This window comes from Punica granatum, chromosome 1, assembly GCF_007655135.1.
Source record: "Punica granatum isolate Tunisia-2019 chromosome 1, ASM765513v2, whole genome shotgun sequence".
Taxonomy (NCBI): domain Eukaryota; kingdom Viridiplantae; phylum Streptophyta; class Magnoliopsida; order Myrtales; family Lythraceae; genus Punica; species Punica granatum.
Genome location: NC_045127.1, coordinates 10659634 through 10675019, shown reverse-complemented (window position 1 = coordinate 10675019; position 15386 = coordinate 10659634). Strand labels below are relative to the sequence as shown.

The window sequence follows — 15386 nt, the reverse complement described above, 5'->3', positions numbered from 1 at the left end:
ATATGCGAAGTTGTTTTTTTTTTCTCTCTCTTTATACACGATTGTCGTTCCTTGTTCATATAATCCCCGATCCACGTCCACCTTCCCGAAGATTGGTGATAACCACCAACATCAGCTGGCATAGTGTGTAAGAAAGTTGTCTGGACCGAACGTCCTAAATTCTGGTCGTCCTCCTTGCAATGGGGAGTTCCTGCATATGTAGTTGGACCCAATCTCAATAACAAAGTCGGCCCAATTGAAGTAGAGGTCCTCGTTCCCAACAGTCGAAACCGTTTGATGCTGGACCGGTCTCTGTTTCACGGTGGTCCCGAGCGGCCGGCCTCCTCTGAGCTGAGCTTCCTTAATGGCGGAGATTTCTTCGGGAAGAAGATATATTCGAATGTCAAAGACTTACTAAACAGCCTTTCTTTATTATTTGCTTTTTTATTTTAATTTTTTAAAAATCTTCTTCGCCAAGGCAGACGATAAGCGGGAAACCTACGGGCAGTGGGGGGGAGAGAGAGAGAGAGAGATAGAAAGCGAGAGGGGACGCTTAGCGGCGTCCTGAACTGATCAATCTAACCTAAGGGGGTCCAAGGACTTTGAATTTTCTAGCTCCTTTCTGGTTCTTGATTTTAGCCATTTTCTGCTGGCGGCTCGCGGGAACGGTTGTTAGACCGACTCGTGCTTAGTAGAGAAATGGAGTCCACTCTCGTGATCAAGGCGAGTAGCGGCTTTGCTTTTTGCCTTCTTGTTTCGATATGATGAATCAATCGGGTTTTCACCATGTCCTAGTTGAATCTGTTTATGGGGTTGTTGGATTTCCGATGCGTCGATTCATTGTTCGATTACTACAATTTTTTCATCTCGTGTGAAAATTATGCGAATTTCAGCCTGTTTTTTATTGTTGATCGGGGTTGGCGGGTGATAAAAAATCATATGTTTTAGTTGTTTGGTGGCCTCATAGCCTTGGTTTTATTGTGGAAATTTGCCCTCGTATCGTATGAGTCGGCTTCCTAAGGTTGTGTTCGGAAAGTTTCCATCTCTCTCTCTCTCTCTCTCTCTCAATCTTACGTTAATAATAATCTAAGTATTATTAATGGATTAAATATTTGAATAAGTATTTCTCTGGAAGACATAATCATGATCGATCACCGGCTCCCATAATTTGGTTTTGTCTCTCATTCTGCTCTCTGCTTCTTATTTATCTTTTCGGTTTTCCAATTCCAAGGAACCGTCGTCTCGCAACTGGCTGGAGCTGCCGTGGGACATCACGGCGGCGATTCTGCAGAGGATCGGGGTAATCGACATCCTGAGCAACGCGCAGTGGGTGTGCACCCAGTGGTGGAGCATCTGCAAGGAGCCTTCCATGTGGAGAACAATCGACATGCGCAGTGGATGCCATCACTGTGAGTGGGAGAAGTACGGGTATTTGGAAAATATGTGCAGGCACGCGGTCGATCGCAGCTGCGGCGGGTTGGTCGATATCAGCATTTTGTCTTTCGGCACCGATGAACTCCTCACCCATATCGCAGTTAGGTCATTGCTCCCTCTCTCTCTCTGGAATTCCGTCGACTTATCAAGTAGTATTTTCAATCTGCTCGCTTTGATTGATTATAATGAACCACGAAGCTTTGATTTGATGCTTTCGGTGATCATGAGGTTGTGTGATTTCGTGATAGATAATTGTGTTGTGGATGAGGTAGCCATTGGCGAGCAATAATCGGTTGATAAGAATTTGAAGGGCCACCGTTGCCACTGGCGATTGATCTTAAAAGCCTAAGCTCGTCACATAAAGGAATGGTTTTTGATTCAGGGCTTTGCTATTATGGTTCTTGATCGAGGTGTGTTGAAAATTATCCACTAATAGACAGGAGGTTTTCTTCATGGCTGAGGTGTCTGTCTGTCTCTCTCCCGACGATGGTTTTTTGATAGTCACAATCTCTTTGCAGCTGCACACAAATCAAACGCCTTTGCCTAGTGTACTGCGACGGTATTTCGGATGGAATAATGTCTGAAATTGCTTCAAAACTCCCAATGCTGGAGGACCTGGAGCTCCCTTACTGCTCGTTGTCCGTGGAAAACCCTCGAAGCTGTGGGACGCCACTGCCCTCACCTTAAGTCCCTGAAATTTAACAACAACGACCGTTACAGCTACCCCCGCATTGAAGTAGACGAGGAAGCACGGGCTATAGCAAAGACCATGCCCGAGCTTCGGCAGCTCCAACTCGTCGGAAACATCCTGACTAACGTCGGCCTGGAGGCAATTCTCGATGGCTGCCCCCACCTTGAGTTCCTCGACCTGCGCCAGTGTTTAAAACATCGACCTCGAAGTCAAGTTGGGGAAGCAATGTGCCGAGCAGATCAAGGATTTAAGGCTGCCCTTGGACTCAACCCATTATTATGTACACCACGCGCTGCCTGAGGTTTATTATATTGATTTGGTGTCGGACTATTACGATGACCATTATGACTTCTCTGCAGACGAGCATGACTATGGTTTCGACCATTATGACTCAACCATGATTATGAACACCGCGCGGAACTTGGAGTACGATCCTTCCTCTGATGAAGACCCCTGTGGGTTTTCATGAATATGATTTATGACTTCTCTGCAGAAGAGCATGATTATGGTTTTGACCATGGCAGTTACTTGAGCTATGAGGATTTTTACCATGCTTGGCATTTCGCCGGAGGGGTTGGCGAGGAAGAGACCATGGGTGCTGCCGCATTTTGGTCCCTGTCCTTTTGAGTCTGCTAGAACAACTTCCCCTTTTGTTTTTTTGTCGATAGGCTGTTTTCGGCGTTGTTATTGGCTGCTTCGTACCTCGAATGCATAGGGTCGTCAATATCGTGTCTTGTTCCGCAAGGAAGGGTGCTAGGTGATCATAGCCCAAACATTTTTTCTTTTTTTCTTTTTTCAACTTCAATGAGTATTGGAATGTACCCAAATTAATCGTGGAAGAATTTAAACACGCCGCAAACGAGTGAGTCATTCAGTGAATATATTAAGCGGTGTTCATCGCTGCCGCAAGTCGGGAACACAAGTAACTCGAGGGCGCTCTGCTATGTAATATCACAAAAACTTGAGATTGCTATGCTATTGCCAATGAAGGGTAATGGGCCCATCGGCCAGCCCAAACATCTTGAGCTTTTGATGCTAGAGAAGCTTGGGGCCAGTGGACATTTCTTCTTGAGTCAGGGGAAGAGGTCGGTGCGGTCATTGACTACGCAATCAATTTTGACTTTTATGAGCTCATCAGAACTTAGGCCGTAAAACCCTAAACGGCAGGCCTACTCATAGTCCTCATAATTACCAATAAAAATTAACAATAATAATTAACTTTTTACCTATTAAAAAAGAATTAAATTCGCCTCTGATCAAGTTTCAGTTTCGCAGGCACCTACGGCTTAATAGACCGCAGACTTAGAGTAGCCGACGTACTTACGTAAGACTTTGGAAGAGAAAACAACGTAATAAATAGATACAGGCACAAGTTACGGTGCACGCCGTGCTCACGTGACTCCTGTCTCCCTTTTAATTGTATAAAATAATTAAAAATTAAACAATGTGATTACCGTTGTTGAGTAAATTAACTGACGGGGCCGCGTGCGACACCGTTTGGCTGTCGGGACTCCGACAACAGTGACGGGACGCCCCGCGTCACCACCACCACCCCCCCATTGACTTTTGACTCCAACCATTCGGAACGATCTGATATTTCCCAGCCAATGGCGGTCCGCCACGTAGGAGAGCCATCCGTTGACTTTTCTGTCCAGTTCAGCTTTTCTCTAGCTTGTCGGGCGTTATTTGTTTGTCATCATTGTTATCTGGTAAAGGTTTGAAAAAAAAAGAACGTGCATGCACTCGCATTTTCCGTTACTCTTATCGGTTCTACCAGCGTCTATATCCTATCACGTTCCTCGTGGATATTATTCAGCTGAAGGCTGCACATCTTTTCAAATGAGTTGTTTAGAGCCTTTCGTGTCACGGTTGAAAAGTTGAGAGGTAATTTTTTGACATGTATTTGATTTGATGGAGAGAACACGTAGGGTACCTAACCCTCTAATTGTAATATATCTTTTCACGTTGACTCAAAGGAATTGCGACTGTCGGCACGTTATCTTTTTTCTTTCTTCTCTCGTGATATTTGGAACTACAAAACATCTTGGCTTCTCGTGCTAAATACGAGTCCCGTGTAGAATATCGACCGGAAGGGGCTTCTACGATGTTGAAGCGAATGAATTTTTTTTATTTTTTTTTACTTTTAAGTGTGATAAACTAACGAGTCAATATATATCTATCTATCTATCAAACAAGCTCAAGTTCTGGTTTGAATGGAAGATGAGCTAAATCAAGCCAGCAAGCTAGCTGGAGTTTTGGTGAGTGTCGATTAATCAGAACACTTCAGCTGGCAAACGGCAATTCATCAAAACCCACTCCAAAGGGCAAAGAGCGTCTCTTATCCCTTACTTCCATAAAATCTTAATCCCAACCTGTCTTTTAATAATACCACAAACTTGTCGTTTATGAGTTTATGATCATCCTCTGTCTACCGGTCTGTACGTAGTTGTTCAGGACAAAGTCAAACTATATCAAATAGTGTACACCCAGCATGTTAGTTAAGGGCAGTTTGGATTCAGAGTTAAAGTTACTTTGATTTTGATTTTAATTTTGAAAAAGACAAATAAGATGTGATTATAAATTTGACTTGGTAAACGTGTCTTTTTATTGTGTAGTGTGTTGAGTTAAAGTTAAAGTTAAAATTTTTGAATTGAAAAATGTGTATTTTTGTTGTATAGTGTGTTGAGTTAAAATTAAAATCAATGCACTGTGAATCCAAACGGGGCCGATACCCCCGCCCCCCCGTTTGAAAAATCTCACGTGCCCTCGGAGAGTTAATTAAATCTCCCTCTGTCAAACCACAAAAATCGTGGTTCGACCGCTAATCGAACTTCTAATGAGTGGACTTTTACCTGTAATATTGGAGTTTGATATCCACTGGAAGCACCTCGTGTCTAGGAAAAGGGTTGACGCCAGAATGGAATTAATCTCAATCATCAATCTGAGGAGAACAATGACCTCACCGAGAAGGCAAAAGAACCTCTATCACTTAAACTGTATTGCGGAGGATAGAAACTCATGAGAAACACTTCATTACCTGGGCAAGAATACGCTCAATCCGAGATTGTTGAAATTATCCTGTGGTTAAAAAAATATTCTTCTAAGTCTCTCAGACGAGTGTACTATTTGCACACAAAATATAGAGTGCTTCTATATGTATCGTCCATCCTTGCAGAACTATTGGACAGTGGTCTCCCAGTTTAGCTGGGCGAACAACCCCCATCCAATGGTCGGGAGCCACACCATAATAGCTAGCGTCATAGAATTTTCTTTTATATACATACATACATATATATATATATAGTCAATACAACTTCTCATTCTGGAGTTGAGGAAACACAACAAGGCACAATGTGATCGTCTTACAAGTAGTGAATTACATATAACTTCTTGTCGATTCGAAAGTTCGGAATTTTTCCTTTTTTGCATGACTATCAAGACACCCGGCTTGTACTTCAGCCGGTTTTCTCATTGAAGGCATGGTTGGTTTCTTCTCTAGCTCTGTAAGTGCATGAAATTCCTTATTCAAAAACAAATACACATGCGGAGATATCAGATATTACAAAACAGTCAACAATTGATGTTTTCCTGCTAACTTCTATTGGCAATCTCTAATTAATCATAATCATATTGCCATTTGCAAGTCATTAGCTGTCCCCCCAACAAATAATGATGGGGTGAATGTGTGATAGATCAAGATCAACACCTTCCCAATCTCCATGCACCAAAGCTGCTCCATCAAAGGAATAGGAGAGGAATCAGATGAAGATGCCTCCGCGTGGCCATGCAACACTTTCACACGTGGAAGCAGCTGATTGAGGATGTGGGCCCGGATGGTGGGCAGCTTTTTCCCTGGGTGGGGACATAGGAGGGGACAGTGCCCTTAAATAATCGGGGCAGAGCTGCCGGGTTGGCAAGGGGGGTCACACGAACATCCCATGTGTTTGTCAAGAAAATTACCAAAAAAATTAAATACCTAATTTTTCGATTATGAATTTTTCCCACTTCAATAATTTCAATCGATTTTATTAAAATAAAGCAGAAATGATAAATGATAAATCATAATTAAGTAGAGAGAGAGAGAGAGAGAAAAAAAAAAAGATTCTGCTGTGGTCACCTCATGGGGCAGCTGCCCCGACAGGCCCAACTTGATCGGCCCCGTACTTCTGGCGACGGTTCTCTCTCTTTTGTGGGCAACCCGATCGACGCAAAATTTACTTTCTATGGGGTAGGTCCAGACGAATTCTTCTGCTTCCGTTTTCTCCATTCGATCATTGAACAATTCTTTTACTGTTTCTCGGATCTGTCCCTCCGCTCCTCTCGCTTCGTCAGCCGCAGGCCCATTCAACGTGTGGAATACATGTAGAGTTGTCAGCAGCATAGCGATACGATATCTGGAATCAGATTCGTGTCGCAATCCGATTACGTTTCTCCAGTGATTTCATCGATTTCCTTTATATTAGATTTATCGAATCAAAGCAGATCGTGTTTGAAAAAGAAAATGCTTCCTAAGTCGGTTTATGCCGCTACTTCTCTTTTGTGTTCGATTTGTTTCATTTATTTCCAAGAATTAACATGCGCCCATCTATCGGATAGATTCATTAACCTATTATCTCTGGTATTATCAGAATAAATGGTTGACCAACCAAGTCGATTCGATGTCCGGGGCAATCTCGGACCCTACCGAAAATAAAAATCAAGGCAACGGGGAGTTCCTAGCTCATCATGGAATCCTCCTCCTAACACAAACTCGGCCAATGGACACACATTTTTCGGATATTTTTGTCCATTAATTTTTTAATATATTTACACACAAAAAAAAAACATAATAAATGAATAAAAACTCGTTCTTGTTTGATGCTTGCCGAGTTTATGCCCCACATGGTTCCCCCTTCCCACATGAATCATATACCCTCTGTCTACGGAGGGCAGTTTAGCGGGTCCCATCAAAGTTTTATTAAAAATTATCATAAAATATAATAAAGTGCTTAATTATACAACCAAAGGACATTTTTAATACTCCTATTTTTCCAATTTATTTATTTGTATTATTTCTTGTTTTGGATGCTAAAAGATCAAGATTATAGTCAAAAGGCTACGAAATTTGGGGAGATTTTTCCTCACCTTTTTGTGATCACCACAACCCTAAGCCTAATCACGTTCCTAATTAGTGTATGTAAAAGGGGAAAGGTGTGGTCAAACCCTAGGAGAGATATCTATTTATATTCCACTTTACACAAATTCGGATGTTACATCACACATTCTAACTGCTCCAATACATAAGATGGCGAATTTTGATTAACTAGGACAAACCCTTGATCAATTTTATTTTTTTAATAAGGAGGTACGGTACCCGACTATCTTATAAATATTTTCCACAAGTTATCGGTCCATAATTTTATGAATACCTTCGCATTAATTAATAACACGTTATATTCTAGAATTAAATTCAATACCGGCTTTTCACCTAGTAGTTCCCGCTATGCCAAAGCATGATTCATCTATTGGATCGTGTATTTGAGAAGAGCGAGTTTACCGGAATCACGCGTAGACAACCGAACAAAAGGGTGTCTCGTACTCGGATTTAGGATTTGAAAATGTTATCAGTGACAATACAACATCGCAATGCTATAATAAGTAAAAATAAATGAAATGAGAGGAAGGGAAGAAACTGAAGATGCAGAGACAGAGAGGAGACAAGATTGAACGTTAAATAACAGATATCGTTTGGGGGAGCATCACATCGATCTCACATCTCATCTGGGATTTCATCTTAATTACATGCAACCAAACCAAATCACACACAACCAAAAATAATCAAAGCCTTTAAAGTCACTGCAAAGATATGGCTGGACGGCCTTTCTCCATTTGGAAGGTTTTAAAGAACCATCACAGTTGCTATTTATGGATGAAAGATTCCCCTCCCCAGCCCAGCTATTAATTCATTAAATTAATTAATTAATTCATTAATTTCATAATTAATCGATGAAGACTCACAATTCTTTTTTTTTGTTTTTTTTGTAGATTTTATGATTCTTTTTTCGGCATGTACTATGGTATTCGAAAGCTCAACATGTTCCAACTAATCCAGTACAACCTAAGTGGCCTACTGAGGGATTAAACTCTCTCAATCAATGATTTTCTCCATTCACGAAATTTGATCTCGAGACCTTCCTTATGAGAACAAGAGTCGAACCACTTGAACCAATTCTCGTTGGTAGATTTTATGATTCTTAATCCACGAGACGCGAGACAGTTAACAAACTATGATAGCGTCGATGAACTTTTATATGCAATAACTACAGATGTTTGAATCCTACTATAAATGCCTCGTGACTAGCATAAAATCGACATTGAATTGGAATTTAATATCATTCAATAGGTTAATGATAACTCATGATCTCTTAAAAAGAAAAAGAGAAAAAAAAAAGTTTTGATGTCCTTTGCATATCTTGGATATGAATTCTGTATCCTGGAGTTTGGCGTCAGCTGTGCATGTCTTATATGTGCTTCTAAGTCTCACTTGATTTGATTATTAATCAAGTTTTAAATAAACCAAATCCCTCCTTTCTTGGCTTTTGAGATCGGATCTATTGGCTGATCTCCTTCCCTCCCTATCCCTTCTTTTTAATTTATTTAATTTACATCAAGTACCTTCCTCCAACGTTGATCACATGTAAATCGAGTTGTCCCCCTAATCAAATAACATATAAACGATCATAAATCTGACAGCTTAGCTCATTCTTCCTGCTATATATTGCTAGAATATCACGTGTACGAGGACGATCCATCTGATAATATCATTGCTTGTCAAGTTGCATCGATTAATTTGCCAAGCTATACTTATCCTGATTACATGCCCCATTACACCTTTACATGTACCATTACTCGTATGGAAGAAGAGCTAGCAAGAAAATTTCTCGGTTGATATCCTCTTTGCAAATGTTGAGATAACTACATGTAGATACATGAGAAATTAAGGGGCCGTTTGGATTCAGAGTTAAAATTACTTTAATTTTGATTTTGATTATGAAAAAGGACAAATGAGATGTGATTATAAATTTGACTTGAGAAACGTGTGTTTTTGTTGTGTAGTGTGTTGAGTTAAAGTTAAAATTTTTGAATTGAAAAATATATATTTTTATTGTGTAGTGTGTTGAATTAAAGTTAAAATCATTGAACTCGAAATTCAAACGGGACCTAACATTCCCATATCATCATTTGATTAAAACCTAAGGTATTTTCCTAAAGGCATATATATATATTCTTCCAACTAAGCAAATGTAACTAAGCTAGCTCAACACAGGATCGTCCATCCTCGTCATATTTTCAATTAATATATATAAGCGAATCATAATTAATTTAATTGGAAAGGCTCCGACCATTTTTACACGTCCCTGTCACATTGCCAAGTTGGCAAAATCTGGCGAGAACTTGAGCCGACACGTGGCGGAAAGCCCCAACCTCAACCCAACTCAAAAGTAGTCAAACGCCGTCAACTGCCTCCTGTACAACGACGTCGTCGGCTGCCTCCTCATTGACCCGGGGATCTCCGGCGGAGTCAACGACCGGATGAGGGCGAAGTTCAGGCCCTTGAAGAACGGGTGCTTCTTCACGTCGGCGGATCCCCGCTTCGACCCGAGCCTCTTTGCCGGGTCCTTGCACAGCAGCCCGGAGATTAGTTCCCGCGCATGCATCTCCGACGTGCTGGCAGGGGCGTCGCCGGGGAAGCTCAGGGGCTTCTCGACGATGTTCCGCAGCGTGGCCTTGTTGGATGCGCCAGCGAAAGGGGTGCGCCCATAAATCAACTCGTAGACGAAGATGCCGAAGGCCCACCAGTCGACAGCATTCCCGTGCGACCCGCCGGATGCCACCTCCGGGGCGACGTACTCGTGTGTTCCGACGAAGGAGCAGGACCGGGCGGCGACGGGCTCGGCCACGAAGAGGCGGTTCGGGGTGAGGTTCTGGATCTTGCGGGACCGGAAGAGGCGGTTGTAATTAGGGAGGCAGGAGAAAGGGGTCCGGTAACGGTGGGTGTAGGGCTGGGAGGGTGAGGGCGAGGGGTCCAGGGAGAACGACGGTGGGGATTCGACGGCCGGGACAGCGTCAGAGCAGAGGGAGAGGTCGAAGTCGGAGAGCATGATGTGACCGTCCGATCGGACTAATACATTCTCGGGCTTCAGGTCCCTGTAGATAATCCCTAGCATGTGTAGGTACTCTAACGCCACCAGCACCTCCGCTGCATAAAATCTGGACACCCAAAAAATAAACTTTTGTCAACAAAAAAAATATATCATTATTATCAATACAAACACAATGTGAGAAATTAAAGTCATTTATTCTAAAATTTTGTGAAAAATAAAATATTCGTGAGACTATTAAGGGAATAAGCGAGAAGTCGCAAGAGTCGAATTTGAACCTTCTTGGTTCACATGACTTGCAAGAGAAGCAAGATGTTTGCCGGATTTGGTATTTTTGGAATATAGATGGAAAATGTGATTCTTTTCTATAGACTTCTTTTTTCTTTTTCTTTTTTCCCGGTAGGATTTTCTTTTAAAAAAATTAGGATATATAAAATAAATAAATATATATATATATATATATATTTGTTAAGGGAAAAATGCGGCTAAGTCAGAGAAATAATCCCAGAAAAATCCCAGAGGGCAGAGGAAATTAAAGGAAACCGGAAAACGATTTCTTCCGAATTTCCTGTCAATGTAGAAAATGGAAAACAAGAGGAGCTCTGTTTTCAGTTTTTGCCCAAGAAAAAAGAAAACGAGGAAAGAGAAAAAAAAAAAAAAAAAGGCAGGAAGGGATGAATGATTATTATCCATTGAAGTCGACCGAAGAGAAGAAAGGGGCAGACACAGCTCTGAGCCACCCCCCCACCCTCGGTAAAAGCAGCGGCCGTGGATATACCAAAAAAAAAAAAACGCTGACCGAAACAAACACATGCAAATCGAAGCCTCAAGCTTTTCGCAAATCCCACTGAGATCACCCATTAATTAAGTAAATTAAGGGAAGGGAAAGGGATGTCTTCATGGGTGTCGATGATGTTTACGTACCGGGCGGAGGAGAGGGAGAAGCGCTTGCGGGGCTGCTTGTGGCGGAGGGAGTGGAGGTCTCCGCCGGGGCAGAACTCCATGACAATGCAGGAGAAATGGGACGCCTCGAACTCGGCGTACAGAGTCGGGAGGAAAGGGTGGTCCACCATCTTCAGGATCCTCCGCTCCATCTCCGCCCTCTCGCTCTTCTGCTTCTTCTCGACTGCTTCCTTGTCCACCACCTTCATCGCGTAGTAGCAGGTCGCCGCGACATCGCCGTCGTCGTCGCCCTCGGAGGCGCTGCCCCGGTTCTTCCTGTTGAGGCTGCAGAGGAACACGGTTCCGATGTCCCCGGCCCCGATGCGGCGGTGAAGGCGGAAGTCCCGGAACCCGAGGCGAGTGCTGCGGCGGAGCATGGCGGAGTAGGCCGAGTCGGAGGAGGACCGGTGGGGCTTCAGCGCGATGCCATCGCCGGCGTCGAGGAGGAGGCCGGAGGGCGCGGCGCAGTCGAAGGAGAGGCGGCTGAAGCTGCTGCTGCTCATCGAGGAACGGCTGAGGCGGCCGAGGCTGTCCATGTTGCTGCTACTTATGCTGCTGAGTTCACCGTCGGAATCAACACGGCGAGTCTCTATCATTCTTGACCGCCGTGCCCGGCTTTTCTCTCTTTCTTCTTCTAGACTAGACAGAGAGAACGGATGTTCAGTTTTTGGGAAGTCAACAAAAGTGAGGAAACGCAGAGGAGGAATCTCTGTATCTCTCTTGCTCTGCTTCCGATGACAGAGACAGACCAATTACGGGTCTGAAAGGCTGAAATCAGTGGACGTTTCTTGACTTTTGGGCTGCCATGAGAATCAGATTCCGAGTAACTAACCCCGGATGACTTGAAAATGGTCAGCAAAGCGCGGAGTGCATGAACCCTCTGACCATTCTAGAAGGTTAAGAGGAAGAAGGGTAAATGGGGTTTGAAGAGAGGCACTGAAGGAATCAATCGATGCGAGGAAGCTCTTCCAGTAGAGGAAACAGAGGAAATCAGGGAGCGTATCTGCTCTTTGTGCCCTTTGGGTGAAGATGAGAAGCAGGGCCGTACTGGGAGCCCCACTTTTATTGTTGGTGCTTGCTAAGATCAGCACTGAACCAGAAGAGAGAGAGAGAGGCTTTTGGTTGCTCTCTCTGGTTCCCGTCGTTCGCTCTTTCTTCCACAGAGGGAGAGTGAGAGGGAGAGGGAGGGGACGAGGATTATAAGAGAGAGAGGGTGGTTGGGGCGTTATTTATGCAGCTCTGAAAACTGTACGAAGAAGGTGACTCAGAGCAGGGTCATATTGGGCATTTTACTCCCTCTGCTTGGGTAAATAAATAAATAAATAAGGAAAAAAAATCAACAAAACTGTTGGTTGAGTGGTAAGCAGCTCACTCCCATAAAAAGGAAAATACAAGTTCGAACGCACTTGTTGGGAGGAAGAATAACCTTTAATGCTCAATCTTCCGACTAGATTAGTCAGAATCCATTGAACTTCTAGATACCAGAGTACACATCGAAAAAAATGGGAAAAAAAATCTCGAGAATTTTGATAACCTAGTGTGGAATTTGTAATACATTTTTCTGTTATAAATTTTGTAGCATACGTACATGCAATCGTGGTGAAAGGCAGGACGATACGACAATAATCATGATCTTTTTGTACAATGCAACTCTCATGCAGCAAATAGATCGTCTGAGGATTGTCCATTTGTTAGGGGGGACGGGGGGAGGGGAAGAAAAGCTATCGTCTAAGGATGCAAAGGTGAAATTGTTTTTACGAGTGACTTCTCTTGTCTAAGGACAACAATGTCTACTTGGAAATAAGAGAGCATGTTCTAGCTAGTCTTACGTAGTGGAATATTTGATGATCCAATGTTCGCGAGATAATTAAGATCCAGAATGTTATACCCAGGTTAAGTGCTTCATGGTGTTTATCGAGTATGTTTTTATAAATAATTTATTTCTGAATGGCGATTACGTGTTTGTCAACTTTTCATATAAAAGAAAGAACGTATCCCTTCTCATTGCATGTAACGGTAAAGTTGGATAGCAAGCAATTGCAAATAAAAGTTATTTACGATTAAGACTAAGGTGTAGGATAATGACACTCATCCTAATCTTTGAATTAAGAAATCCAAAATTTAATTCTGACGAGTAGCATTTAGTACTAGGGGTGTGCACGGGTACCGGATAGACTCGAAACCGGTCGGAATCAACCCATTAGGATAGGGTCCAGGCAGCTCGTATTGAAAATATGGTAGGTTCCGGGTATTAAAATCAGGAACTGGTGAAAATCGATTCAGGTTCCTGTCTATAGAGTACATGGAACCGGTTATTTATTAAAAAAAAGAGGAAATAGTAAAGTTACTGTCTCTTTTAATGAATCAAAACAGAGGCACCTTATTGTGTGAGATCGTATTATGGATGTTTAATTTTATCGATGGATTGATGAGACATATATTTTTTTTGTTGTGGATTAATCTAAATCTTTGTTGATATTCTATTTGGCGTGATTATTGATTATGTATGTGACATTTTTTATTTTATTTAGCCATAGAAAAAAAATTTATAGATTTCAACAGGGTACCCGAAACCTATGGTATAATACATATTCCGAGTAGGTTATGATTCCAAGATTCAACAGGGTAGGGTCCAGTTTCAAAATCTTGAAACATGTCCCTTACAGGGTAAGGTCCGGGTATCGTGAAAAATACAGGATACTCAGAACTGATCACCCCTAGCATTTACACTTATTTTTCCATGATTTACAATAAATACATTGCTATCTCCTATACAAAATGACAATTCTCTTTGAATTAAGAAATCCTAAATTTAATTAGGATGGGTAGCATTTTCATCGTCCATTATTGTTCCATGATTTACAATAAATACATTGATATCTCCTATGCAAAATGCAATTCTCTTCCCTTATATACTATGCCCTTTCTTGTTGCTCCCCCCCCCCCCCCCCCCCCCCCCCCCCCCCCCCCCCCTTTTTTTCTTTTTTTCTTTTTTTCCTATTCATTTTGACTAATTTTTATAATAAAAGATATCCATTAAATCTCATTGATGAGACCTCTTAATTCCAAATTAAAAAGAAAGATCATCATTAGAGAAGGTTTATGGTTCAGTTGTATAATGCAATTAATTTTTTAATTGCTAAATGATTAATTAATTAATTAATTAATTAATTTAGCAATAATTATAATATAACGGTTCAAAAAGTGATTATACCTTATAATACCTATCTCTTATACGAGCATATACAAATGTTGGGTTGAGGGGTCTAACTCTAAGGGGCCGTTTGGTTCGCGGGTTGTTATTAGATTACCGGAAATGTTGGGATTATTGAGAAAAATGACTCGCTTATCAATATCTTGTAAATGTTGGTCGAAATATAAGGTTGTTGTGTTTGGTAAAAACATTGAGTTAATGGGAAAGTGAATGGTAAATTAGAGTTGCAATTTCTTTATAGGATTACATAGGAGGGACCCACTGAGGTATTTTGAGAATATCACTAGTTACATCATGAGCAAATTTTTCTATATAAATTTTGAAATTTACACAGTATCTTACGGCGTTTGTGGAGGTTATAAAAGTAAATCATTGTAATTCTTTACTTGAGTTAGAACTTTGCGGCAGTGATCAATAAAGACTTTACATTACAATGGAAATTACGATCGTGATAGTGAGATTCACAATCGTCTTTATAAAAATAAATAAGATATTATATTATCACTGCCATTTTTCGTTATATAATATAAACACAACAATATCACTTTTGAATTTTTAATCCAAAAAAAATTATAATTAAACTTTTCATTTAATCTTTACGTTTCATATAATTTAATAATACCCGAACCAAGCACCTAGGGCCGAATGTATTGAGACACGTGAGGGTGAAAAGGCTGTGATGCAATTACAGCCTTATTACATAAGAAGATCAGACGGCTCAAAAGGGAGGAGGGCCCGGGGGGACCGTGCCATTGAGTGACGTAAGCGTTGGCACGTGCGGGGGTAGCTCGCGAGGGCAATTGTCACGTGGCGCATGCTTCCCTTCCCTCCTTGAGCTGATTCTGCTTTTTCAGATTTACGCAGAACCGCGTGTGCTGCTCTGTGCTTCGTACTTAGCGCAGGGGATGAGCTATGGCAATTAGCTGAGCTAAGCTACAAGGAAGGGGAAGCTTTTATAACAGCTTTGTTTCATGTAATTGATTAT

General features: G+C 41.8%; 1 protein-coding gene and 1 pseudogene across 1 annotated transcript; one reads left to right on the top strand and one right to left on the bottom strand.

Moving 5' to 3' along the window:
- Positions 1 to 122: 122 nt before the first annotated feature.
- LOC116214379 lies at positions 123 to 2963 on the top strand (annotated as a pseudogene).
- Positions 2964 to 9419: 6456 nt separating this feature from the next.
- Positions 9420 to 12418, bottom strand: LOC116205023 (protein kinase PINOID). The gene is made up of 2 exons (XM_031537480.1): positions 11170 to 12418; positions 9420 to 10354 (listed from the first exon to the last, which is right to left on the bottom strand). Exons 1-2 carry the CDS (start codon positions 11781 to 11783, stop codon positions 9580 to 9582), a joined length of 1389 nt encoding a protein of 462 aa, XP_031393340.1. The 5' UTR covers positions 11784 to 12418; the 3' UTR covers positions 9420 to 9579.
- Between the last annotated feature and the right edge of the window lie 2968 nt (positions 12419 to 15386).

Coding starts and splice junctions, on each gene's coding strand:
- LOC116205023 (XM_031537480.1), bottom strand. CDS start 11,783: ATGATAGAGACTCGCCGTGTTGATTCCGACGGTGAACTCAGCAGCATA. Junction 10,355..11,169: donor TTCTCCCTCTCCTCCGCCCG/GTACGTAAACAT, acceptor TTGGGTGTCCAG/ATTTTATGCAGCGGAGGTGC.